Source organism: Dicentrarchus labrax, unplaced genomic scaffold (genome assembly GCF_905237075.1).
Source record: "Dicentrarchus labrax unplaced genomic scaffold, dlabrax2021, whole genome shotgun sequence".
Classification (NCBI taxonomy): domain Eukaryota; kingdom Metazoa; phylum Chordata; class Actinopteri; family Moronidae; genus Dicentrarchus; species Dicentrarchus labrax.
The window spans coordinates 34,240,050-34,266,450 of record NW_026136721.1 but is presented as its reverse complement, the minus strand read 5'-3'; the positions used below and the strand labels follow the sequence as shown (position 1 = coordinate 34,266,450).

The 26,401-nt window shown below is 39.2% G+C and overlaps 2 protein-coding genes across 2 annotated transcripts in view; one reads left to right on the top strand and one right to left on the bottom strand.

Annotated features, from left to right (window-relative positions):
* Positions 1 to 1,727: 1,727 nt before the first annotated feature.
* Positions 1,728 to 25,697, top strand: LOC127355284 (uncharacterized). The gene is made up of 30 exons (XM_051386001.1): positions 1,728 to 1,742; positions 2,690 to 2,860; positions 2,953 to 3,034; positions 3,593 to 3,949; positions 4,091 to 4,318; positions 4,659 to 4,925; positions 5,100 to 5,360; positions 5,701 to 5,794; positions 5,892 to 5,961; positions 6,172 to 6,192; positions 6,327 to 6,499; positions 7,623 to 7,814; positions 8,760 to 8,805; positions 8,887 to 8,963; positions 9,640 to 9,773; positions 10,658 to 11,008; positions 11,169 to 11,393; positions 11,627 to 11,983; positions 18,632 to 18,856; positions 19,113 to 19,451; positions 19,683 to 19,898; positions 20,300 to 20,653; positions 20,996 to 21,220; positions 21,366 to 21,635; positions 21,793 to 22,053; positions 22,258 to 22,518; positions 22,981 to 23,059; positions 23,173 to 23,233; positions 24,640 to 24,818; positions 24,980 to 25,697. Exons 2-30 carry the CDS (start codon positions 2,753 to 2,755, stop codon positions 25,071 to 25,073), a joined length of 5,607 nt encoding a protein of 1,868 aa, XP_051241961.1. The 5' UTR covers positions 1,728 to 1,742; positions 2,690 to 2,752; the 3' UTR covers positions 25,074 to 25,697.
* Positions 25,567 to 26,401, bottom strand: part of LOC127354096 (venom factor-like) — a 25,362-nt gene continuing 24,527 nt past the window's right edge. The window contains exon 44 of the mRNA XM_051383749.1: positions 25,567 to 26,105. Coding sequence (XP_051239709.1) covers positions 25,961 to 26,105 — 145 coding nt within the window. The 3' untranslated portion in view covers positions 25,567 to 25,960. The remainder of the gene's footprint in view (positions 26,106 to 26,401) is intronic.

Sequence of the window (26,401 nt, the reverse complement as noted above, 5' to 3'; positions counted from 1 at the left end):
TTGTGGTGGGGCAGTATGTCATTTGGTTGTTTATACATTTTGATTTATAATTACAGTCACCTGCATATGAGGACTAAATTGCATTGTGTTTTTTATGAGTATAGGCTACTTAATTGTACTGCGTTTTGATATATTAATAATTTCCTTTGTGTCATTTGTTACACAGACAACAGCTTAAATAAATCCACAAAACTGGGAAAGTCTGTTTCGTGTTCTTTCATCGGGACAAACATCTGCACCTTGAGCCAACTCTAACCACCTGATTTCCTGGAGACCCCATCTCCATGTACAGTTTATATTTCCATACATTGAAATCAAACAAGCCCCGTACTAGCACACTTTACTAGATGTTACATTTCCCAAGCATTCCTATTCCTATTCCATAGTTTCTCTTTGTTATTTGCCTTTTCCTAAACATTGTTGAAATCTGATTTGCACTTTTATTGGGATTTGTAAATGTGGAGACAAATCTTTAAATCTGAACATGTGTGGACAAATCTGTAAATACAGACATAAACCTGCACTGCCTCATTTTATTAACTTATTTTAGATGAAACCAGGAAACTAGTGACACGGAGCACTGAATTTGGTGATTTGTCTACTGGTGGACAGATACCCTTAGCTTTATTGTTGCTAAAGCATGCAGCTGGCTTGTTAACTGTAGCTAAGCTGAGCACAGTGTGAACACAGACGGCCCGGAAACTGAACAGTGAATTTAGAAATGGGTCTAAAGTGTTTATGATCAGTAGGGTCAAGGCTCGGTGTCTTAATAAGTGGGTGCACTACTGCATGCTTAAGGCAGGAGGGAACACAGCACGTGGAAAAAGAGCTTAATATCCAAGGGAGTTGGCTTTAATTTGGTCATTGTGTAAAGAAAGATGGCCGCCTGTGGCATGACCAATCTGGAATTTTATTTTGTTCATTTTAGGAGGACAATTGTTGCTCAAAGATCATTGGGATGGCTTCAGTTTGTTGAAACTCTTTTTAACAGTTAGTCTACTTGTTGCACCGAGATAACACATTCAGTACACCTAGAATAGCTGTGTGTGTGTGTGTGTGTGTGTGTGTGTGTGTGTGTGACCATGATCTATGCACATGAATGTCAACGAGCTGGGGATCACACATAAAGTTTGCACATCCTCGGCACCCCCCTTGATGGCACTATAGGTGTCACATCAGGCACTGAAGTCTGAAGTGATGTTTCACACTTTCCAGAGTCCCTGCAAAACTTAGTTACATTCTTCATTGCTGAGAGGATAGACAGAACAGACTTTTACTGAATTGTACCTGCATTTACAGAAAGGAAGACATGAAAAATAATATTCTTTTTAGATAGTGTTAGTGAGGTGCCGTGGATACAGGTTTGATCCCAGTAGGCCACAAAACTCTCTCTCATTCTGTCTCATATAGATGACATTATGAAGTTGCTATGTAGGCCGCAAAACAACAAACAAGTTCTATTCTTGGTCATTTAGTGACATCACATTCACAAGGCATAGTAATAATGTGAAGAGGAAGGAAACCTGGTGTATTTTAACTGCCTACTTTCTGTCTCCTGCTTACACCTCCTGACCACAGAGGAACGTTGTAGTTCAAGACTCTCTGTGCATTGTACGTACAAGTGTTTGATGAGACTAATATATATCTTGTGTGCATTAATGATCTTTTTACAGTCTGTGTTTTATTGTCATTGGAAACACACAGAGACGGGAACAGCAGTTCTGAATTGTGAACAGCAGCAGGTTTGTTTCATTTGTCTTCCTTCTCTCTCGTACAGCATTTAGCAGACTTATTCATAGCAGCCTTGAGTGGGATGAAGAAAATATTAAACATATAATATAATATACTTGTGTGTATCTAGAGTTATGAATATAAATATATAAAGTGCAATCGTACTTTTTACATAATCGTCAATACTTAAACAAACACTGTGCTCAGCATGTCACTTTTTGCATCCCCTGCTGCTGCCGAACATCACTTAGAACTGACACTGGGATAAAGGCAGTTTTCACTGTCTTAACATGTTAAATGTCACAGATACATCAAACCAACTCTCACTTTTGTCGTGTTTTTGTGTCCTCTTTAAACTGTGCTCACTCCCAAGCAAAAGAAAGATTTTTAAAGTCTTTGGGGCATGTGTTAGGACCCAGGCACAATTTGGCCAACCTCAGCTCTGTATGTGTGAGCACATGTGCTTCCTGTGCTCATGATAGTACAGATGTGTCAGATTCACTCTTGTGGTCACTCTCTGTGCACATGCTTCCTTGGTAAATGAAACAAACTCTTTGTGTTTTAATTAGGATTAGTTGATTGTTAGGGTAATGTAGGTATTGAGTTTTTATGAAACACGCTGCATTCAGTTCACAGACACAGGGCTGGTTGTTGTTCACCTTGTTTTTTCATTGTTTATTTTTACATACTTGTTGTATTTCAGCACACTGAGTATAGTGCGAATGTCCACTTCCATCTTGTTTTAGTGCTTCAGCTGCTGTTGGCCTCCTATCACAGGAGCAGCTGGTGCAGTGGGAGTTCACCTGTTGAGTCGTGGACTGTTGGCTTCGTCATAGAAGTTCACCTGTATTTATATTTATAGTTTAGTCGGGTGTTATATGTGGAATATAATGCTGACCTACTATCTCCCTTTAAAACCCTCCTTTATCCCCTAAAAAAACAAATGGTTCTATGTTAGGGAGCTGTGGAGTGGAAGAGGTCACATTAGCAACACAACCTGTTTACTGGCATTTGGCTCATCATGCACGTTAAAGAGGAAGGAAATCCAGTGGTATGGCAACATGACATCCGTCTTCTGCTTCCAGATCACAGAGGAAAGACAGATTTAAAGACGACGTCCTTCTTCAGTGTAAGTAGAACTGTTTATTGATGTGACTAATACTGTTTACCTCCTGTGTACATTATTATTTTACCTGCTGACATGTTTTATTGTCTCTGAAGCCTCACAGAGAGATGAGAGGAGCAGCTATGAGTTTAAGTGCAGCAGCGAGTGGATTTGTTGTCTTCCTTCTCTCTGTGTCAGGTACTGTATATCTACAGTTACATTCACTGCTTTAAAAGAGGGGAATCTGGGAAAATGTGGATCAGATTTATGTGCAGTTCAAACTTCCCACAGTTTGAAACATCAGTTTTGTGTACAATTGTGGCACATTTTTTGTTCTGTTGTTTATTTTTGTGTCAGTTGAAATGGATATTAGGATGATCTTGAATTGTTGGCCTGTGTCTTTTTGTTTATGTTTTTCAGACTTTCTTCCTCTCTTGCACTTTAGTTACTGTTTAAAATATATATATATATATATATATATATATATATATATATATAACAGGAAATGCAAAACTTATTTGAACTTGTGTTTTAGTTATCTAATAGTTTCAGTATTTTATAGGATATGTTTTTTTATTCAGTGAATTTCATTTAAAAAATACATTTCTGATTCCTCTGCTTACCACTAGAGGGAGCTTGTACGTAGGATGGTTTGAAAACCAGTGCAATAAATCCTATTGGTTATATGATCAACTTTGTCTAATCAACTGAAGTTATTAATTGTGATTGTGGCTCCTTATGTGCTCTGTGTTACAGTAGTACAGTGTGAGAATGACTGGGGAGTGACTTACACCTCTACTGAGATCTGTGCCTTAAAAGGATCAACAGTGGACATAAGCTGCACCTACATATACCCATCCAGGATAAAAGGCCGTAATACCAAAGTTGAGAAAAAAGTCTGGTTTACAAGAGCGAGTAATAATCTCTATGTGGATATAAAAACAGACCCAGAGTATTCAGGTCGTGTGCAGTATATCTGTGGTAACAACGACTGCACTCTGAGGATCACAGACCTGAGAGAGAGCGACTCAGCTGAGTACAAGTTCAGATTCATAACAAACCAACCAGGTGGGAGGTATTTTGGTCGACATGGAATCACTTTGTCTGTCACAGGTAACATTTTCATATGAATATTTAATTGTATACATACAGTATATATGTAATGTAGTTCCAAATGTTATTTTGTGTGTGTGTGTGTGTATGTTGACAGTTCAGTCTAAAATGAAGACTTCTGTTCCTTATTCACATATTCAGATCTCCAGGTGCAGGTGAGCAGATTATTGGTCTACGAGTCTCATAATTGTGCAGAGCTGAAGTGTCACAGCAGTTGTCGTCTACCTGATCATCTTCACTACGTCTGGTACAAGAATGGACAGAAGATTCAGGGAGACACATCTTATTTTTATTCAAACAATGCTAGTTGTGCAGACAGCTATTCCTGTGCTGTAGAAGGACATGAGAAGTTCCCCTCTCCTCCATTGTGTGAGTTTACTTACAGGTCCACTAACATCTGGTTTTGTGCTGTAGCTTGTGGGGCATTTTGAGTCTTTATGTGTGTGATGTTAATTTGCTTTAGGTTTGAATTTTTTTGTTTGTTTTTAAGTTTTGCATTTCTACTATCGTCACTGTCTAGTGGATGTTTTTCATAAATCAATCTCATGGTCACCCTTTACATCTGTCAGTGGGTATCACAAACATTGAACCAATGAAAAGTGAATAAACTATGCCAACTTTGAATACAGTGCGGTATGTTGTATGTTTGCAAACATAGGGCACATAAATTGGAATTAAATCTTAAATGCGTTCATGTTTTCTCCTCCAGATGCTCCGAGGGTTCCCTCTGTGTCAGTGAGTCCCTCTGGTGAGATAGTGGAGGGCAGTTCAGTGAATCTGACCTGTAGCAGTGATGCTAACCCAGAAGCTACTTATACCTGGTACAAGAGGAATGGGCATCGATATCTTGAACTTCCTAGTAAAGAACCACAGCATGTCTTCAGGTCCATCCAGTCCTCTGACTCTGGAGAGTATTACTGTACAGCTGAGAACGAGCTGGGGAGAACATCTGCATTTATCTCTATTAATGTGAAATGTGAGTCAAACTGCCTATCTAAAAAGCAACATACAGTAGATGATTTTCAAAACATTTTACAAACACACAAAACAACCTGTATACTTTCAGATGCTTCCACACTATTACTCCTTTCAACACAACATGTACCACCAAAGAAATCTGTCCTAATTTGTTTTTATTTCCCATCTCCAGATGCTCCGAGGGTTCCCTCTGTGTCAGTGAGTCCCTCTGGTGAGATAGTGGAGGGCAGTTCAGTGAATCTGACCTGTAGCAGTGATGCTAACCCAGCAGCTAATTATACCTGGTACAAGGAGGATGAAGACTCACCAAAAGCATCAGGACAGATCTTCACCATCACTGACTTCAGACCTGAACACAGCGGGAATTATTACTGTGAAGCCCAGAACAGAAGAGGACGCCATAACTCCACCTTACATCTGATTGTTGTAGCAGGTAAGTTATCCTCATTCACCTGCACACATTCTGTACCAGAAGTCATAAAACAGCATGTGATATAATGCACCATCCATCTATATCAATCCCTTTTTGTCAATGTCACTTTAATGTCAGATCCTAAGGTTAGCGAGCTTCGGCCTGCCATAACTTGTACTACACACTGAATGTCAGTATATCACAATATGATACAATTGATGTAAGGGCTTTTTTTATGTCCTTTAGTAACATTCAGATGAAAGGCTTCAGGTACAACCAAGACATTTAGCTCTGTGGAATTGTTCTAAACATATTGTAACACCCTAATTAACTCTCTTTTCTTTTGAGCACCATTTTGCAGGAGCTAAGGGAGCAGGAGGGAAATTAGCAGCTGCTGGAACAATCTCTGTTGTTCTCCTGGCTATCATTTCCCTGTCTGTCTTCCTGTGGATCAGGTGAACAGTTCTGTTTCACTGAATCAGTTTGTTAAATCATTGAAAGTCAGTTTGTCAGAATTAAAACATTCAATCATTTTTTAATTCTCCTAACCAGAAAAAAGAGGGCTTCCAAGGAACCTTCTGATCCTGAAGAGAGAGCAGACAACAGGGAACAGCTGAGAATAGTTACGTATATTATTCTAGAAGAAAAGAAAACCCATTCTGGTTGCTGTTCATTCATACTGCTGAGTCACTCACTGTCTTCTTCCTTCTTCAGGCAAATTCATTTCTATCACACTTTGATTCTCCTCTTGAATGTGACTAACCTTGTACATCCAGAGGTTTTATGCTTTCCTTGTTCATTTATTTACCTATAACTCTTTTCTTTCATACAGCAACATGTTGGTGAAGTAGAGGTATTTGTTCCATCTTTACCACATTACATTCATTTGGCCATTTGCAATTGTCGAGAAGAATAGCCAATTCAAATGAAAGACCTGCTCATGTAAAATGTGGAGCTGAAAGTCATTTATTTTGTCTGCCTGATCAGGGACAGCCGGAGGAGCAGGAGGACCTTCAGTACGCCAGCATCCGCTTATCCAACAACCAGGCAGATCCTCTCTACTCCAACATCAGAGCAGCTCGGCCCCTCAGACACATGGAGCAACAAGAAGTCATTGAGTACGCTGCTGTCAGCTTTGATAGGGCCAGTACTGCCCCGGGGTGAGCAGCTCTTCACACAGGAACATTATCCTCACTGCTATATTAAAATGACATTACTGTGAAATCAATTCATTGCTTTTGCATTTCCAGCATTGTTTTAATAATTATTGTTGGGATACGATGGTAATTATTTCATTTTTTTTTTTTTTTATCAGATCCAGAAGTCAGGAAACTGGAGATTCAGCTGCATTGTACAGCACAGTCAACAACATCTGATGAGCTCAACATGCATTGTATTCATAGTTTATTTCTTGGGAAATTTTTGGTTCCACTTTATTTAGGCCTACAGATATAGACTATTCATTTTCAAAGTTGCACATTCAGGTGTTTTTTAAAACCAACTATTCTTCTTACTAATGCTGTCCTGTTTTTCCTCTGAGGTTCATCTAGAGGGGCAACCATTAAAGAGGGGGCAGGGACTTGGGCCCTGATCAGCTGCAGTTATGACGAGAGTTGTAATGAAGTAGACTTAATTTTGTTTTGTTGTTTCTTTAATTTCTGATGGAACAAGTTTAGTTTTGTAGCTTTATTTCTGTAAGCTAGGTTTAGTTCCTTTTGTTTAGGCCTCGGGTCGGAAGAAAAAAGTGGATTGAGTGGATTCTCTTATTTTCTTATTTTGGCTAGCCATCAGACCTTTTGTGTTTTTCAGTTGTTTTTGAGGAGATATTTAGTATTATGGTCCTTTTCATTGTTTATTAAATAAATATGATTGTTAAGCATGTCTGCACTTCTTAGGAAACTAATGTATAGCATAGAGGTCAAGTGTGTGTTTGTATGTTTAAATTTAAGTCTAAGTTTATAATGGTAGTGGCAAAAAAGTAATGAATGAATGAATTCACAGACTTGCAGAAGACTTTGTAGAAAGGTTGGTCATGAGCCAGTGGCAGCGAAAGAGAATTACATAACATAACCAGACATACACACCCAGCTTTTTGCCTCATCCCCTTTCATAACTCATGAAGCGGTTGTTGTAAACATGTGTGGGAATACAAGAAGATGATGAAAGTGAAAAAGAGGAAGAAGAATATATGATAAAACATCCTTTGAGAATGTCAGCATCAGTTATCCTGAGATAAGCCCCCCATATGTATTGCCACCACATCTTTCTGTCTATAAGGTGAAATTTGCCATGGAGGTCAAGGGTGTGTGAGGTTGTGGGTGTGAATGCATTAATATGTGAATGCATGGCAGCTATTGCAAGTGAACGCTTGTTAAAATATATTTCTCAGGATGGTTCCCATCAAGAATGTACGATGGAGAACGATAGAGGACGATTGAGACTCAATACTCTGCATGGGTCAGCTTTAAAGAATATGTAAAGTATTTCCTGACTCCATGCATTAAATTATAATGTAAATATAACTTGTGTAACATACTTTTTACGTCCACCAGTGACCTTTTATCTTTGAATTTGTTTCTAACAACTTTTCTTCGTTCCAAACGTCCCAAAACCAACAAGTAGTTCTTCGCACAACAAGGGACGCATTCCCTCTCAGACTTTGGAGCTACTTTTTAAGCAAAAATACTTAAACCTAAGAGTTTTATAGCACCCACATGCCTCACATATTGTTAGGAGCAAAGACAACGGCCCTTAATATGTTTCATGAGTGCGGCCCCACTTTTAGTTCAGAAGGAGTAGTTAAAGTGATATCTACTATCTACTATTTTCCTTACAAAGGAATGTTGGATATCACCAACGTCTGTTTGTAATGAAAATAGTCTCGGCCTGTCATTGAAACTGCAACTGCAAGTGATAAATCAAAAGAAAAACACTTGCCTGTAAGTAAATGAGGAAGTGGAAGAGAGACCACAGTTGAAAAATCTCTAACCACAGCTGCAGTCCTGTTCTTGTCGTGACAAAAAACACTTATACTACAGCCTTTGCACTGCTATCCTCTTTGAATGTGGTAGAGGACACTTTTTGGACTGTTATTCATGGTATGAAGGCAGATGTTAGTCTGTCAGCATGCATCAGAGCTGTGAAGCGATACATCAAACTATCTGTCACATTTGTGTCACTGCACCTGTTTAGTTGAGCACCAGTGACAGACTGTAAACTGTGACCGCACTTAAAAAAGGTCTCTTTTTAAATAGTCTTTCTTGTGTAAGTAGTGCAGAAATGTCTTACATATTACGATTCACGCACGTAACGAAACAAATTAATTTGTCTGGCATTCAGCTCATCATGCATGTAAATAATGTAAAGAGGAAGGAAGATGGGTTTATTTTTAACAAGTTGACTTCTGTCTACTTCTTCCAGACCAAATGGAGAGGTCATCTGTCAAGACAACCCCCTTCCACATTTGGTAGGAGAGTTTTTGATGTGACTGTTTTACTTGACTTGTTTTACATTATTTACATACATACATCTTTTACTGACTCTGAAGTCACAGAGAGAGACGAGCAGCTATGAGTTTCATTGCAACAATGAGTGGATTTGTCGTCCTTCTCCTCACTGCATCAGGTACTGTACATTTATGTTAAAGCTATTTACACTTAGAGAAAAATTAAGAAAGAACTTCATTTTCAGACCACTATGTTCCGAGATTTGACCTGTGAAGTGATGCAGTGTAATACTTACCTACTTTAAACGCTTGACTGCAACACCAAACGTTCACTGTTGGACATCTTAATACTTTCCTTGTGTGAATCCGGATTGTTGAATTTTCACATACAATCTCCCTGTGCATTTACCCAGATACTGTAAATGTAAGTGTTGTGTACCCTCAGGGTAACAGGAAGGGAAAATACATTATTTGATGCACTGTGATATTGAGTGATTCATCCTCAGTGATGCACAAAACGTCTCGGTTGAGTGGAAGCCTACTCGCCTCCAGCTGCAGACACTTGATAAGGAAGTAGCATTTTTTGGGGGGGGCTGATGCAAATGAACGGGAGCTGTTTTGCTCCTTCATCTTTAAGACTGAGGTCTCATGCACTCACACTTCTTATATACCTATTATTAATAGCTTCAAAATAATTTTGCTGATTTGTAATAGGGTGAATGGAGCCTCTGTCATTGCCACTCTGCAGCCGTCACTAAGTCACACACCACACTGACAATTTTACAGATATACAATTAGGTAGTGAGCTTATTTAGCTGTGTCCGGACTTGGGAGTGTTTGTATTTGGTCCTCTAGCACTGGAGCCTTGAACCACTGGGAGGAGGTTTTCAGGCCCGCTGCTGCAGGGGATGCTATCAATGTAACTGGGCTCAGCAGCCTCTACGGACATTATGGCAGAGGCAAAGAGATCGAAAAGGACATTGTCGGAGGTAGCTAAGAAGAGAAAAAGAGTGACCGGACAAGAGTAAATCCCACACTGCAGTTTTTTTTATTTCATAATAACAACTAAAAGCCAGACAGACACTGAGCTGGCTTCCTTGTTGTAGGACTAGCTGGCTTGCTATGTCTTGTGTTGTTGCTCGATGTTTGGCTGGGTTAGCAAAGTTGTCGGCTCGCTAGTTTTTGAGCAAAACAAATGTAATCATAACAAATGCACATGTACAGCATATTCATAACAGTGGTGTAAAAGGGAATTACACTCTGAAACAGGGGGCACCAAATCACAAGAAATACCAATTGAATAATGTTACTTTAAAGGACCAGTTTGTAGGTTTGAGTTGCATCTAGTTGTGTAGTTGCAGAATTCAACTCCTCTTCACCCTCCCCTACCTTGAACCACAGTGTCTGTGAAACAAGCAGGTTACCCTGGACCTTTTTAAATTGATGTTGGATGTTTTCATTTTAAAATTTTCTTTTTTTTTGCTGAAACTGCCCATTTTGGATTTTATTAGATTGTAAATATAAAATATTATTACAATAGCGAACATGTAAAATTGCATCATCATTTTCATTCATTTAAAGTTGGAAGGAAAAGAAGGAAATGTTTTGGTACCAGAGAATGCAAGACACTATCACTATCACTATCATATTTCCTTTTATTGAATGTTAAAAGTTTTAGAATATATGCTGACCTGAAAAAGATTTAATCCTTCACATATGAAAAACCTGGGGTTGGCATGATTTTTTTGATTTACTGAGTTAAAATTCTGAGTCTTAATTTTGACTTCAAAATCTTTTTCAAAAATGTATTCTTATACATTTCCATGTTCTGTTATGATTGTGACTGTGGCTCCTGATGTGCTCTGTGTTACAGTGGTACAGGGTCAGGATGAATGGGGAGTGACTTACACCTCTACTGAGATCTGTGCCTTAAAAGGATCAACAGTGGACATAAGCTGCACCTACAGATACCCATCCAAAAACGCTGTTATTACAGTTAAGGAAACATTCTGGCTTATAAAAGCAAGTAATGATGTACATGTGGATCTAAGAACAGACCCAGAGTACTCAGGTCGTGTGCAGTATATCTGTGGTAACAACAACTGCACTCTGAGAATCACAGACCTGAGAGAGAGCGACTCAGCTGAGTACAAGTTCAGATTCATAACAGACCTTTCAACAGGGAAATATACTGGTTCACCTGGAGTCACTTTGTATGTCACAGGTAACATTTTCATCAGAATATTTTAGATTTAATTCCAAGTGTTCAACATCTTATGAAGGTGACTTGTGTCGTGTGTGTGTGTGTGTGTGTGTGTGTGTGTGTGTGTGTGTTGACAGTTCAGTCTTAAATGAAGACTTCTGTTCCTTATTCACATATTCAGATCTCCAGGTGCAGGTGAGCAGATTATTGGTCTACAAGTCTGATAACTGGGCAGATCTGAAGTGTCACAGCAGTTGTCGTCTACCTGATCATCTTCAATACGTCTGGTACAACAATGGACAGAACACTTCGAGAGGAACATCTTCATTTTCAGTCTCTGTTTATCCTACAGACAGCTATTCCTGTGCTGTAGAAGGATATGAGAACTCCCGCTCAAAACCTTTATGTGAGTTTACTCCACAATCTTCCGCTATCTGGTGGAGCATTTTAGCTACTGTACCACGACTGCCTGTGTCTGTAATTCGGTTGACAATACTTATATTTTGCAGCTAACCACACAACCGGCGTGTGTGCTGTCCGATTTATAGATAACTGTCAAGTCATAAAACTAAAATATTCAGCTCTGTCTTATGATGTTATGAATGTGACTGTGGTTTCTAATGTTTTCTTGTCTTACAGTGGAACTGGGTCAGGATGGCTGGGGAGTGACTTACACCTCTACTCAGATCTGTGCCTTAAAAGGATCAACAGTGGACATAAGCTGCACCTACAGACACCCATCCAGTATAGATGACCGTTATATTACAGTTGAGGAAATATTCTGGTCCACGAGAGTGAGCAATAATCTCTATGTGGATATAAAAACAGACTCCGGGTATTCAGGTCGTGTGCAGTATATCTGTGGTAACAACAACTGCACTCTGAGAATCACAGACCTGAGAGAGAGCGACTCAGCTGAGTACAAGTTCAGATTCATAACAAACCAGACACGTGGGAAATATACTGGTTTACCTGGAGTCACTTTGTCTGTCACAGGTAACATTTTAACACAGTGTTTAATATAAAGGAAATCAGTATGTGTTCACACGGAGGTTGACATTTGCTTCTAAAATAATATTTTGGTCTGTTAATCACAGATCCACAGCTACAGATACATGTGAGGAGATCAACAGTCAACCAATATTCTAACTGGACAGAGCTGACATGTCACAACACGTGTCAGCTGTCTGATCATCATTCCTACATCTGGTACAAGGACGGACAAAAAGTTGAAGGAAAAAAGTATTTTCACCTAAACCCAATGAATCCTGCAGACAACTATTCCTGTGCTGTGTCAGGATATGAGCATTTCCGCTCTCCTTCAGTGTGTGAGTTTACTTCTCCTTCTTTCACTAATGTGATCTGGTGTTTCCTTAACAGTCTATGACTAGTCAGATTCAGTTTTACCTGTGAGGCACTTGAAATACAGCATCTGAAACTATAACAATAACTGTTACAACAGCTCCAGGATCAGCACTCTGGACAGATGAAATAATAAAATATAAAGAACATACAAAATTTATTCTGTTTCACTTTCTTAATCCTTAATTAATGATTATCTTATAAACGAATGACAATTACAAGAGAATATGGATTATACAAACATTCTTATCTTAAAGCTAATGTATGTTTATGTTTCTCCTCCAGATGGTCCGAGGGTTTCCTCTGTGTCAGTGATTCCCTCTGGTGAGATAATGGAGGGCAGTTCAGTGAATCTGACCTGTAGCAGTGATGCTATCCCAGCAGCTAATTATACCTGGTACAAGAAGAACCAAATACCTCTCAATAAACAACCACAGTTTGTCTTCAGGTTCATCCAGTCCTCTGACTCTGGAGAGTATTACTGTACAGCTGAGAACGAGCTGGGGAAGAGGACATCTGAATACATCTCTATTAATGTGACATGTGAGTAAAATGCAGGTTATAGAGAGTAAATGTGCCACACTCCTTGCTTTTTATTAAAGTGGCACTCTGCTGATTTTACACATTAATTTTTTATTTATTTTTTAATTATGATAATCTATATTCACGTATAGAGATGCTCCAAAGGCTCCCTCTGTGCCAATGAGTCCCTCTTTTAAGATTACAGAGGGAAGTTCAGGGAATCTGACCTGTATCGTGGTTAGGGTTAGAATTGTATATAAAATTGCTCCTCTTTACACCTCATTTACATAAACATTTAAACTGCCAAACTCGGATGCATGCCAGTGTTAATAATATTTTCTTTATTACAATAACAGAAAAGATATAAAAAATATTTAGTAAGGTCAAAGTACTTTTCCAAGCAACTTTTAAACATGCAACATTTAAAATGTGATTTACAAGATAACGTTTGCCTTTCTAAACAAATTACCTTGTTGTTTGGTCTCTCTCTACAGATGCTCCGAGGGTTCCCTCTGTGTCAGTGAGTCCCTCTGGTGAGATAGTGGAGGGCAGTTCAGTGAATCTGACCTGTAGCAGTGATGCTAACCCAGCAGCTACTTATAACTGGTACAAGGAGGATGAAGACTCACCAAAAGCATCAGGACAGATCTTCACCATCACTGACATCAGACCTGAACACAGTGGGAATTATTACTGTGAAGCCCAGAACAGAAGAGGACGCCATAACTCCACTTTGTATTTGACTATTGTGGCAGGTACATTTTTCAATTCACTTGTACACATCAAATGTTATAATGCACCATATGATTAGGGATTAGGGATTTTGACTAATTTTGTCAAGATTTCTTTTGGTCTTGATGTCCATGTGTTCCCAGACCTCCCAGCACAACAAGCAAAACAAAATGTTGGTTTGTATGGGTGCTGTGTTTCTGTAAAAGGGCTGAGGCAAATTAAAAATCTGAGTTACTGAGCTTTGCACTTCCTCATTTGAGTGAAGCTATGTGTGCACTGAAATACCAAACAGATATGCAAAGTGAAATTCAAGGTTAAAAATACCAATATGTCTGAGTTGTGTTTGGTTGTAGTGCCACCACAGAGAGAGAAAGTTAAAATTACTGATTCAAACAGTAAGAGTGAGACTGCTTCACTCTATGAGCTCCACAATGGACAATCTCAATGATAAACCAATGCACATTTTCATTTAAAGGATAAAGTTTATATCAGGGTGACCTTGAACATACTTAATGGGTTAATTCTCCCAGTTGGTCATAGGGAGCTTGGGGATCCCACAGGAGGACTGTTTTTACCACACAATCTGTCTTCTTCTTGATTCTTACATGTACAAAAATAAAAAGTGAAATCCCTCTATGGGGCCATTGGTCTTAAACACCTGAATTAAATGTGCTATTTTATCACAGTTTCCCCAGTAGTCTGGAAATTAGCAGTAATTGGAACAGCCCTTGGTGTTTTCCTGGTAATCATATGGCTCTCTGTCTTCCTACTGTTAAGGTGAGAGGATGAGTTTTACTTAAGCAGTTTACATTAAATATCTGATAGTTAGTGTTTTTGGCAGTTAGTTTGGCAACTAAATGATCTATCCTTTTGTTTTCAATTAATTCTCCTAACCAGAAAAAAAAGGACCTCCAAGAGATCATCTGAGCCTGGAGAAAGACCAGAAGACAGGGTGAGCAAGGAGAGTTAAACAACTCATGGTAGTCTTCTGGCAAATGCTCGATTGCCTCATCTGGTTAGGAATGAGTTACTGCTTCAAGTGAAAATGTTCTGTTATGTTGAGGTTGTAGTCATAAGCAAGCATAAAAAGGAGCATTGTATCATCACTAGGTTGGAGCCTGATGGTGAAACTCTCAGTTTACTGTCAGTCTCCATTCTAGCCCTCACCTGTGATCATAAAGTCTGGGTAGAATGGGTTTATAAATGAAAGCGGGTGAATTCAGCTTCCCTCTAAGAGTGTGTTAGCTCATTCTTAGGAAAAGGTTGAGGGGGTCTAATGCCTGGAAGGGGCTAAGAGTAAAATATTTTTCTGGCCCAGAGAAGGCCTTAAGGTTAACTAGAAGGACCTGGACGACATGGCTGTGAAAAGGGCTTCTTGGCTATCTTACTTGGCCAACATGACTGTGACAAGGGATAAGTCAAATATAATGGATGGATGAATGACTCAAGAACACGTACTACCCCTGTTGCTCACATGGTGTGCCCCATGTATTAAGGTTGAGTCCCCAACCCAACTCGTGGCTCTTTACTGCGTGTTCTCCCCTCTCTCTCCCCAGTTTCTATATTCAGCTCCCCAAATTCTTTTTTCAAAAATATTTTAAAAGGTTCATTGCTACAGATGTGAAATGTAAAAGCTATTTTGTCTTTGCAGTGTCTAGCCAATCAGGAGGAGGAGCAGGATGACCTTCACTATGCCAGCGTCCACTTCTCCAACAACCAGGCAGATCCTGTGTACGCCAACATCAGACCAGCTGGACCCCGCAGACACAAAGAGGAAGAAGAAGAGGTCGTGGAGTACGCTGCCGTCAAATTTAACCGTGCCATTACTGACCCCAGGTGAGCTCTTCTCATGGGAACATTATCCTCACTAAAACTTCAAAATGTATTATGTAGAATTGATGATTAAATATTAAATTTTTACACTTTTATGTTGCAATTGCTTGGTTTGTTTTACATGTTTGCTATCACAGTTGTACATTTGTATTAGTTGGTACTATATATCCATGATCCCCTCATTTATTTATTTTTTCTTAGAACTGGAGGTCCAGAAACTGATGCGGATCCATCTGCACTGTACTCTACAGTCAACAGAACTGTTTAATGCAACAGAAATCTCTAGTTCATTTTTTATTTTATTTTTCATTTTCGGCCATGCTAGCAGCATGGGTCTGGAGATGGGAAAATTAATCGGACAGTTGGTTAGTCGTTTGTCTGCGACTTTGGTCCAGACTGAAATAGCTCAACAATGACTCAGTGGAGTGCTTTAAATGTTTGTTCTCACATTCGTGGTCCTACTGTGTTGGTGATCCCCTGACTTTAACTAAGTCACATCAGTAACGACATTTATATACCCACAGGATAACTTAAAATGACTTTGGTGATCCCTTAACATTTTCACTTGTTCTTAACAATCACGTCCAGATGTTAATTAGTCCAATACTTCTAAGCACCTGTTAAACTAATGACATTCCTATTTGCTATCAAGCAAATGTTAACATGCTAACATTGTAATGTGGTGTATATAGGTATATAGGTGATTATATTCTAATAAAAACATTGTTATGCATAGTATATTCCATTTCTGCCATATTCTGCAAATAGAACCCCCTATATCTTGCATACTGGACCTTTGATTTCATTTGAATTTGCTGTTTTCAAGCACATTGTGGTATTAGAGAGGAACATGCATTCTGTATATAGTCTTATTTTCACCACATGATTTTTCTGCCCTACTTTTTCTTACCTGTTGCATTATCGCAATTGTTTTATTTCCAGTTATTTCTACTTCATTACCGTTAAAGCTCATTAAAACTGTTAACCTTTCTTCCTTTTTTATACTTTTTATTATGTCCCATCTCCTGCTTATATTTTTCCTTGTTCTGTTCTGTATTAGTTCTGGTTTGCTTTAATACAAATATGGGTTGAAATTCTCACAGCTGATTTTCTGACTGAAGACCGTAAACTGTGATGATGGTACATATTGCGTCATTTTGAGGGGTCGCAAGAAAACAGGTTAGGAAGCAATGGACTGGGCATTAACATACTGGAGTTTCAGTCCAGCAGGAGAAGTCTGTCAAAGTAGAAGAACTGCATGTGTTGAACTGAAAGTCCAGCACATCACTGTGGAAGATACAAATGGTTTCTGTTTGTGCTGCAAAGTGTAGTGCCTATTTGAACTACCTGTTTTTTTTTTGTTTTTTTTAAATCCTTCATTCATAATATTCAGAATAAACTTCTTTGAAATGTAAAACCTAAAATAATGTTCTACGGGGAGCAAGACATTATTGATGCGGTACAACTATTAAGCCATGGCGTCAGTGAGTGTCTCATTGTGCACTGAAGTGTAAAGTAATGTTTCAGACTTTCTGTAGTCTCTTAAGGACCTTAGTGATGTTATTTACTGCTGAGAGAACTGACGAACATTATTTCATATGCTGAATGAATCATAAAGCTTATAGTTTGCAAAACAACATGGATATGACAACAAAGTCATATTATCATCTGGTTCACTATGCATAGTAATAATTTGAAGGAAGGAAGGAAGTCTGGTGTTTTTTAACAGCCTACTTTCTGTCTCCTGCTTACACCCCCTGACCAAAGAGGAACACACAGTTCAAGACACAGCGCAGAAGTACATGTACATGAATTACCTTCTTATGAGTTTTATTGCAATTGAAGCCTCACAGAGAGATGAGAGGAGCAGTTATGAGTTTAACAGCAGCAGCGGGTGGATTTGTTGTCTTCCTTCTCTCTATGCCAGGTAATGTACGTCCACATTTACATTTTAGGGCCTTAAGTGGGATTAAGACAATATTCTAAATAAACCCCAAGAAGTGTCTTCTGTTTTTTTGATTGTTGCATTTTAGCGTTAGTGGTTTTATTATTGTGATCCTTAGATCTGGTTATTTTTTCACACGTGAAACATCTTTCTGTATCCTTTCACTTGAAATAGGAAGAAGTGTTTTTTTGGTTTTTGTTCCATTAAAGGGGAACAGGGAAGTAGGTATAAAATAAATTGAAGAAGCCAGAAGGCTGCTGGTAAAGATTTATCTAATTTACCTAATTGACAGAGTAGCTGAGGGTTCAAATGTAGGTAAATGTGCATGTGTGTGGTTCTATGAACAAACCTGACAAGTGTATTTGGGTCTCTGGGAGCTGAATATAATTCATTTCAATCTGATTGTTGTTTTTGTCCTCTTGTGTTACAGTGGTACAGGGTCAGAAAGACTGGGGAGTGATTTACACTTCTAGTTCGATTTGTGCCTCAAAGGGATCAACAGTGGACATAAGCTGCACCTACAAATACCCATCAGTAAAGAACCCTGCAGCTAAAGTTGTGGTTGATAAAACAATGTGGTTTAGAGTAAATAGTTATGAAACTGTGGATGTAAGAAAAGACCCAGAGTATTCAGGTCGTGTGCAGTATATCTGTGGTAACAATGACTGCACTCTGAGAATCACAGACCTGAGAGAGAGAGACTCAGCTGAGTACCAGTTCAGATTCATAACAAACCAGACACGTGGGAGTTATACTGGTTCACCTGGAGTCACTTTGTCTGTCACAGGTAACATTTTTATTTAATATTTATGTTGCTCCAGATATTCAAGATCAAGGGTACTGTGAATGTTTGATTAAGAAAATCTAAGCTCAAAGGTCTGACTCTTGGCTTAAATGGTCACATCATAACAAGTTGTCATATATATTCCCCTCTGATATTTCTTCGGACTGGTTTTGTGCTGGTGTTCAGACAGCTGTAAGTGATGCTCCTCACATAAACACAGATGTCATGTGACGTAAAGTTCACAGTTTGGTTATGTCAGTGGCACCTAATCCAGCTCTGCTTGCTGAATGACGACCAGCAGATGTGACTGAAAGCTCTGAATCATTGATAAGAGTAAGAGTATGACTTTGAGATTAGATTCTTTTCACCATTTATTGTTCCCGAGGGGCAAAAATGTACAGTAATATTGTGAATGTGTTTTAGTATGAATATGAATCAGATTTTTATTCCTTCTTCACAAATCCAGGTCTACAGGTACAGGTGATCAGATCAATAGTCCACCAGGGTTATTCCTGGTCAGAGCTCCAGTGTCAAGGCCATTGTCGTCTACCTGATGAAATGTCCTACATCTGGTACAAGAATGGACAGAAAATTCATGAAGGAACATCTTCTTATTCAGACTACACTAATCCTGCAGAAAGCTATTCCTGTGCCCTTAAAGGACTTGAGGATTTTCCTTCTCACTCAGTGTGTGAGTTTACTCCACAGTCTTCTACTAATAGATAGGCATCTGGTGGCACATTTAGCCTATTGTACTGTCAGTAACTGCAAGTATTTTAAATATGGGGAACCACACTTCCCCTATCTATATTAACACCATCTTTTTTGCATTGAGCTCTACAGGATCACTTCTGTTCTTGGTAACTCAACAATACAAAGTGCTATGTCTTACTGCAGTGAAAGATGTAGTGGTAAAAGTCTGGTTTAAGAAAGGTTTTATCTTTCAGGTGTCCGTGTTCAATTCTGCAACAGAGTGACGTACCTTCAGAAAAGCATTTGTGTCTTGAAAGGATTAACAGTGGACATTACGTGCATGTACAACAGTCATCAAACTATCATATCAAAATTCTGGTTCAGTCCTGAACATAGTCGTCAGTGGCAGAGTCCCTCACAGCCTGAGCACCTCAGTGAAAGTCGTGTTCAGGTCGTTGAACGGTGGAGAGGACGCTCCACTCTGAGAATCACTGACCTGAGAGAGAGCGATTCAGGCCAGTATCGCTTCAAATTCACAGCAGGAAGCTTTGAATGGAACAGTACTTTACCTGGGACAACTCTGACTGTCACAGGTACTGATGAACACAAACTGATGTTATATAAAACATAATCATAGCCATTCACTACTGATACTGAGAATATGATTTTGTGTACTTACCCCTTTACATTTTTGGGAAACTGTAAGTTACTAATGCTCTACTTATGACTTATAAAGTATATATGAACCATATGTGTTATTTTAATATTTTTTACTCTGTGTTCATATGATCCTAGTAAAAAACAAATACATAATTTCTTTAAAGATCCAGATCTGCAGGTGGTAGTGAGGAGGTCTTCATATTATACCTGGGCAGAGTGTCACAGCAGTTGCCACATACCTTACCATTCCTCCTACACCTGGTTCAAGAATGGACAGATGATTCCGGGTCAAGGAACATCTTATTCAGGCAACTTTTATCCTGCAGACAGCTATTCCTGTGCCCTCAAAGGACGTGAGGATTTTGCCTCCCCTTCAGTGTGTGAGTTTACTGAACAGTCTTGCACTAACATATGGCCATCTGGTAAAGCCTGTAACCCATTGTGTTATCATTTTGCTCGTATTTCAGTGAAAGCTGGTGACTCAACATTTTTTATTTAAGAAAAATCATGTTGCTTATTCATCATGAGATTTGTAGACATGTTGCATTTTTACTTGCACTGGAGGATTAAAAAATGAATGAGCTTACATTTCAATATATAACATAACCTGATTTATTATTGTGTATTTACGTTTTTTAGGGGATCACAAAATCCTCGGATGGATCTGTTGGCTATAAATGTGTTAAACCAACATTTAGTCATTGCGGAAATTCCGTTGTCTTGCTCAATCTGTCAACCAGCCTCTTTCGTTGTATGTATTAACATTTTTTTTATTTTTTAGGCGTCATTGATCAATCCTGCAACAGAGTGACTTACACCAACAGAAGCATCTGTGCCTCCAAAGGCTCATCAGTGGACATTTCTTGCACGTATAACAGTCATAAAAATATCACATCTAAATTCTGGTTTAGTCCTGAACGTAGTCGTCAGTGGCAGAGTCCCTCACATCATGAGGACCTCAGTGAAGACTTCCAGTATGCAGATCGTGTTGAGGTCCTTGAAACAGAGAGAGGACGCTCCACTCTGAGAATCACTGACCTGAGAGAGAGCGATTCAGCCCAGTATCGCTTCAAATTCACAGCAGGAAGCTTTGAATGGAACAGTGTTTTACCTGGAACAACTCTGACTGTCACAGGTACTGATGGACACAAACTGATAATCACAGCAGCACAGTTTAATAAAAGCTTTTTCTACCACTTTCTAATAGGTGTCCCTAAATGGGTTTATAGGTTGTGACTTTATTAATAATTAAAAATAGTTAACAACTTTCTTTTTAGCTAGCTCTGTAATTAATCAGGAAGATTACTTCAACTGTGTGATAAGTGTTTTATGATTCTGACAGCTTTTGTATGAACCCCATTACCATTTTTTTTGGGGGGGGGATTAATCATTTCAGTTACTGATGCTTACAACTGTAAAGCTTATTGTGTGTTTTTTTGCTGTTAACCAATGACTTTATGGGTTTCTTCCTCATCAGCTCTCCAGGTGCAGGTGAGCACAAAAGTAGTCCATGAGTCTCATACCTATGCAGAGCTGCAGTGTTACAGCAGCTGTGGTTCAGCTGGTCGTCTTTCCTACGTCTGGTTCAAGAACGGAGCAAAAAACAAGGAGGAAAGTTCTTTTTATAAAGACCAGTTTTATCCCGGAGATGTCATCTCTTGTGCTTTGAAAGGACATGAGACGTACGGCTCTCCCTCAGTGTGTGAGTTTGCTCCACTGTGTAACTAACAAAGACATTTTATCCAACATAACTGGGTTGCTCCCCATGGGAATCAACCTCCACTACTCACTTTACATCTAATACTTGCTTCTTCACTTATTAAGTATATTAATGTTTTCTCCTCCAGATGTTCTGAGGGTTCCCTCTGTGTCAGTGAGTCCCTCTGGTGAGATAGTGGAGGGCAGTTCAGTGACTCTGACCTGTAGCAGTGATGGTAACCCAGCAGCTACTTATACCTGGTACAAGAGGAATGGAAATCAATACCTATACCCTCTCAGTAAAGAACCACAGCTTTTCTTCAGGTCCATCCAGTCCTCTGACTCTGGAGAGTATTACTGTACAGCTGAGAATGAACTGGGGAGGAGAACATCTGATTACATCTCTATTAATGTGAAATGTGAGTGAAACACAATATTGGAAAAGCAACATACAGCTTAATTATTTTAGTTTTCATTTCTTGAAAAGGATCTTTCTGACAGCAAATGTTGCAGCTGCTGCTGCTCTAGAAGTTTAATACCCTCTTGTGTGGCTTCATGTTAAATAATCGTTTCCAGATGCTCCAAAGACCTCCTCTGTGTCAGTGAGACCCTCTGGTGAGATAGTGGAGGGCAGTTCAGTGACTCTGACCTGTAGCAGTGATGCTAACCCAGCAGCTACTTATACCTGGTACAAGGAGAACCAAACACTGTTTCAAGGAACAGAAGGTATTCATCATTTCACCTCCATCAGCTCTGAGGACAGAGGGATCTACCACTGCAAGTCTGAGAATCAACACGGCCAGTTAGGCTCTAAGTCTGTATTTATAGATGTCCAGTGTAAGTGTATTAGTGATTCTCTTAGGCAAACAATGAATTAAGAAGAATGAATTAGTGGGTTAATTTGTTCCATTAAGGAAGTAACCTGTTGTTTCTGGAAAACCAAGGACAAAATTGGTCCGTTTAATTTACTCCATGAGAGAAAAAAGACCATACAGTGTGCAAATGTAATTGAATTGTCTCTCTGTATATATTATCCTCCAGATGGTCCAAAGCCTCCCTCTGTGTCAGTGAGTCCCTCTGGTGAGATAGTGGAGGGCAGTTCAGTGAATCTGACCTGTAGCAGTGATGCTAACCCAGCAGCTAATTATACCTGGTACAAGGAGAATGAAGACTCAATAAAAGCATCAGGCCAGATCTTCACCATCACTGACTTCAGACCTGAACACAGTGGGAATTATTACTGTGAGGCCCAGAACAGAAGAGGACGCCATAACTCCACCTTACATCTGATTGTTGTTGCAGGTAAGTTTCCAGTCACTTACACATACTGCAGCAAAGATAAGAAGATTCAGACTAAGATGATGAGGATAATGAAAAATTTGGAATGGTCTCCAGAGGGAAGACATCTGAAAACACCTGCCATGTGTTTTAGTGTTGACAAGGAAAGCTGAGCTTTTAGAAAACATATAGACATGTGGGCCTAAATACATATGGATTATGAGTCACAGTAAAGTTAAAAAGCCAGCGTTTTAACTTGTATAGTGTACATGACATTGGCTTTTGAGGATCCGGAAGGTTTTCCAAAGGTCTGTTCCTGATCAGATTACATATTTTTGACCAGTGAAGACCTCAACTTTTGTCTTACGGCAGCCATGATCCTTGTACTGTCATTTTCTAATCTCTCTTTGAGGCCAGTGGGCCTAAACACCTTGTAACAGCCTAATTAATTGTCATTGTTGGCATTTTATCACCACTGCCTGGAAGCATGGAAATCTACAGCTGCTGGAACAACCACTGCTGTTGTCCTGGCTCTTATCCTCCTCTCTCTTTTCATATTGTTTAGGTAAGCAGTTTACTTTTGTGAAATCATTGTTTATTAAAGTCAAAATATGGCAATACTGTAGTCACCAAAGTAATGTGGAAACACTGGTTTTTTTTTTTAATTGTCCTAACCAGAAAAAAGTGGGTCTCCGAGCAAGCACTGAAGCCTGAAGAGAGACCAGACAACAGGGATCAGGTGAGGAAGAAGAGTTAGACAATTAGAGTGCAAAAGAAATTCACTCTGTTTTCACAGGTCACTTCAGACTGGTTCAAGGTTCAACGTTGTCATTTCCACATACAGAACACAGAGTACACAGGAACGAAATATTGTGTCTCGCGGTCCTATGGTATGACCCTGAGGGGCCACTGTGTCCATGCACGCCGCCATCTGGGTCACTGGCTCATTTTCACAAAGAAATCATGTCCTCCCCTCTATCATCCTTTCCCTTCTTTGATCTTTCACGACATGTATTTTGCAATACATTCCAAACCTTTTGTATTTTGGTGGTTGCTTGTCATGTTGGTCATCCACGACAACATAAAGGCGTTATTAATGTTTGTTTTTCCTGGACGTGATCCAATTTCATCTACTTTATTGCAGTGTGTGTCTTTCAGGAACAATGTTTAATAATCCTCAGCATACATTGTTAGCAGTTAGCAGACTTTTCTCTATGTATGTACCAATTTGGGCACAGACAGCTGGGATGAGATCTTGGAGCAGACCCAAAACATACTGGAGGGATAACATATTAACCAGGAAACACAGGACTTGGCTGGGTAAAAGGATATCTGGGCTTCTGCTTAGCTACTCTGGCTACCACTGTGATCAAACCCAGATAAGCAGTGAATAATGTATGGATCACAAACAAGAAGTTATACAACCCAGAATTATTTTAGGGGGGCTCTGGCTGGTCTATGAACTTTACATAGTCATGTGCAACAACAGTAACAGCAATTGAGCATAGCGTTAGTTCAGGCAGGGCACGAAGTCAGGCTTAGCTTTCAGTTACAGCTATATCATACGATCACAGCTAGTCATAAACATACATCAGCTGATTCCTCTAAGCTTCCCATTGGATACCATACACAGTCAGCTGACAGCTCACCTGATTTCCTCAAGCATCCAATTGGCAAACATCATGCATGGCGCCTTATTTAAGCTGCTTTAGCCTGCCTGCCTATCTCTGCTGCTCCTCTACAAGCCTTTTTGCACCCACCTCCACCCCAGCTCCTCCTTTTTATGTTTCTAATTAATCAATGTCATTTTCTGATTGCCATTGATGCTTGCTCTGTTCTGTACCCTGGGGGGGTCTCTGCTGCCGCTCTCCTTGTCTTAAACTTTTCCATGTATGCACATGGAAGGGCAGGGAGGTGTGCTCTCCCTGCCTTAAGGTTTTCCACGTAGGCACGCGGAAGGACAAGGAGGTCCCAGAACAGAGCCATACCGCCAAATGTAATTCTGCTTGGATATAAGATATTTTGACAAAAGTGGTCCTGACTGAACTGCTATCGCGGACAAGTCTCTGGTTGCTTTTGGCTTTCTGTAAAAATCATACAACCCTAAAATGAATAATCATTCTTTATGCAATATCTACCACTCAGACACAGCTGGATGACAGGCAGGATGACCTTCACTATGCCAGTTTCCAGTTCTCCAAGAACCATACAGATCCTCTCTACTCCAACATCGGACTAGCTGAGACCCTCAGACACGAGGAGGACGAAGACGAGGGCGTTGAGTACGCTTCTGTCAAATTTACCAGTTGCAGTACTGCTTTGAGGTGAGCAGCTTGTCTCCCTTTATCCTTCAACAACAAAATTGCATTTGCTTGAAACAGTTAATGATTTTTATTCAAACAATATTATAACTGTTGCCGTTTGTATCATTTCAAATCTTGTGTGCAGAATAAATGTAATTCATTTTGTTCCCTTTCAAAACTAGAGATCAGACGTCAGCTAGGGATGATTCAGATGCATTGTACTGCACAATCAACAAAACCTGTTCAGCATACCAGCCTGGTATTAATATCAAGTAGTTTGTTAATTTAAGCAGGTATTTAATATATATCTTCGGACAGATCAGTCATGAGAGAATGCAACATTGAGACAACTGTACATTATAAGCCCAATTTACAAACTTAAACATTTAAAATGATTTCTGTTGGATAATTATTTATCACAGATTGGATCTGCACAGTGTGTAAAACGCCTGAAGCATTTTATTGTATGTATTGCATATTTCCTATAGTGTATTTAAATTAGTAGTTGCCCTGTTTTTGTATGACTCGTTTAAATCCCAGCAGATAGATAGCTCGCTACAATTGATTGTTATGTGGAGGGAATTGGGCTCCTCCAGGGTCATGTTAGGTATGTTTGAACTTTTTTCACTTTTAACAACAATGTAATATTATGAATAGTCATTTGAACTTGCTGCATGCACGACAACTGTAAAAATGTAACTGACCTTTTCATTTATAAAACATAAATAGTAAGTATGAGCTCTGCATAAAGGATGATGAAGATGATGACTTTTGCTGTTGAATTAAACCCTTTTATTAACAATGCATTTGATTTTAGCTCATGTTAGACAGTAGACATTCTGAAACATTCACTATTTTGTTTTGTATTTTAACCATTATATAAAAGCTATAATACCCTTGGCTGCTCAGTGCACTTCTCTTTTTTTTTCTAGATGTATTTAGTTCTTCCTCATTCTTATTATATCCTTACAGTAGAAACAAAAAACCCAATGGGTGTGTCACTATATCTAGCTCTACTTTCAGTTCTTTTTTCCACAGTGAAAACAAATTTTATGAACACACTTTTATGTCCTCAGTGATCAGTGAATCTTTGTGTGCACCGTTATTTGCCATCTTTGCAACAAAATGGAGGAGGATGGTATGCAGTTGCTGCCGAAACCCCTCTACAGGCTGCAGGCGTTGACGGACAGTTCATGTGCATTATCACTGAGGCCCTTGCATTTTGCCTGCAGGCTGGGATTGCTGGAGCACTCTGCAGATGAAGGCCAGCGTTCCACCCAGGTGTTCTTTCCTAACATGTAGATGAGTCTGACAGATAAGGAGCAAAAAGGGATAAAAAACTCTGTTTAAGTTGTGTAGATCAGAAGACTGTTTCTGCTCCTTGTCTCCAAATGGTTATGGTGCATCTTTCACAACAGTTTATTAAAATCACCAGTGTAATTGAATGTATCTATTCCTTTTAACCTTTTGATTGATTGCAAGCTGGAATCTTTAGGGTTTCCTTCTTCTAACAATAAAATGAAAATAAAGTAGCCTTTTTAAGCCAGAGTTTGTTACCTTAGTAAGGTTTGTAGTTTTTACAATGAATAAAGGCTTTAAAAGCA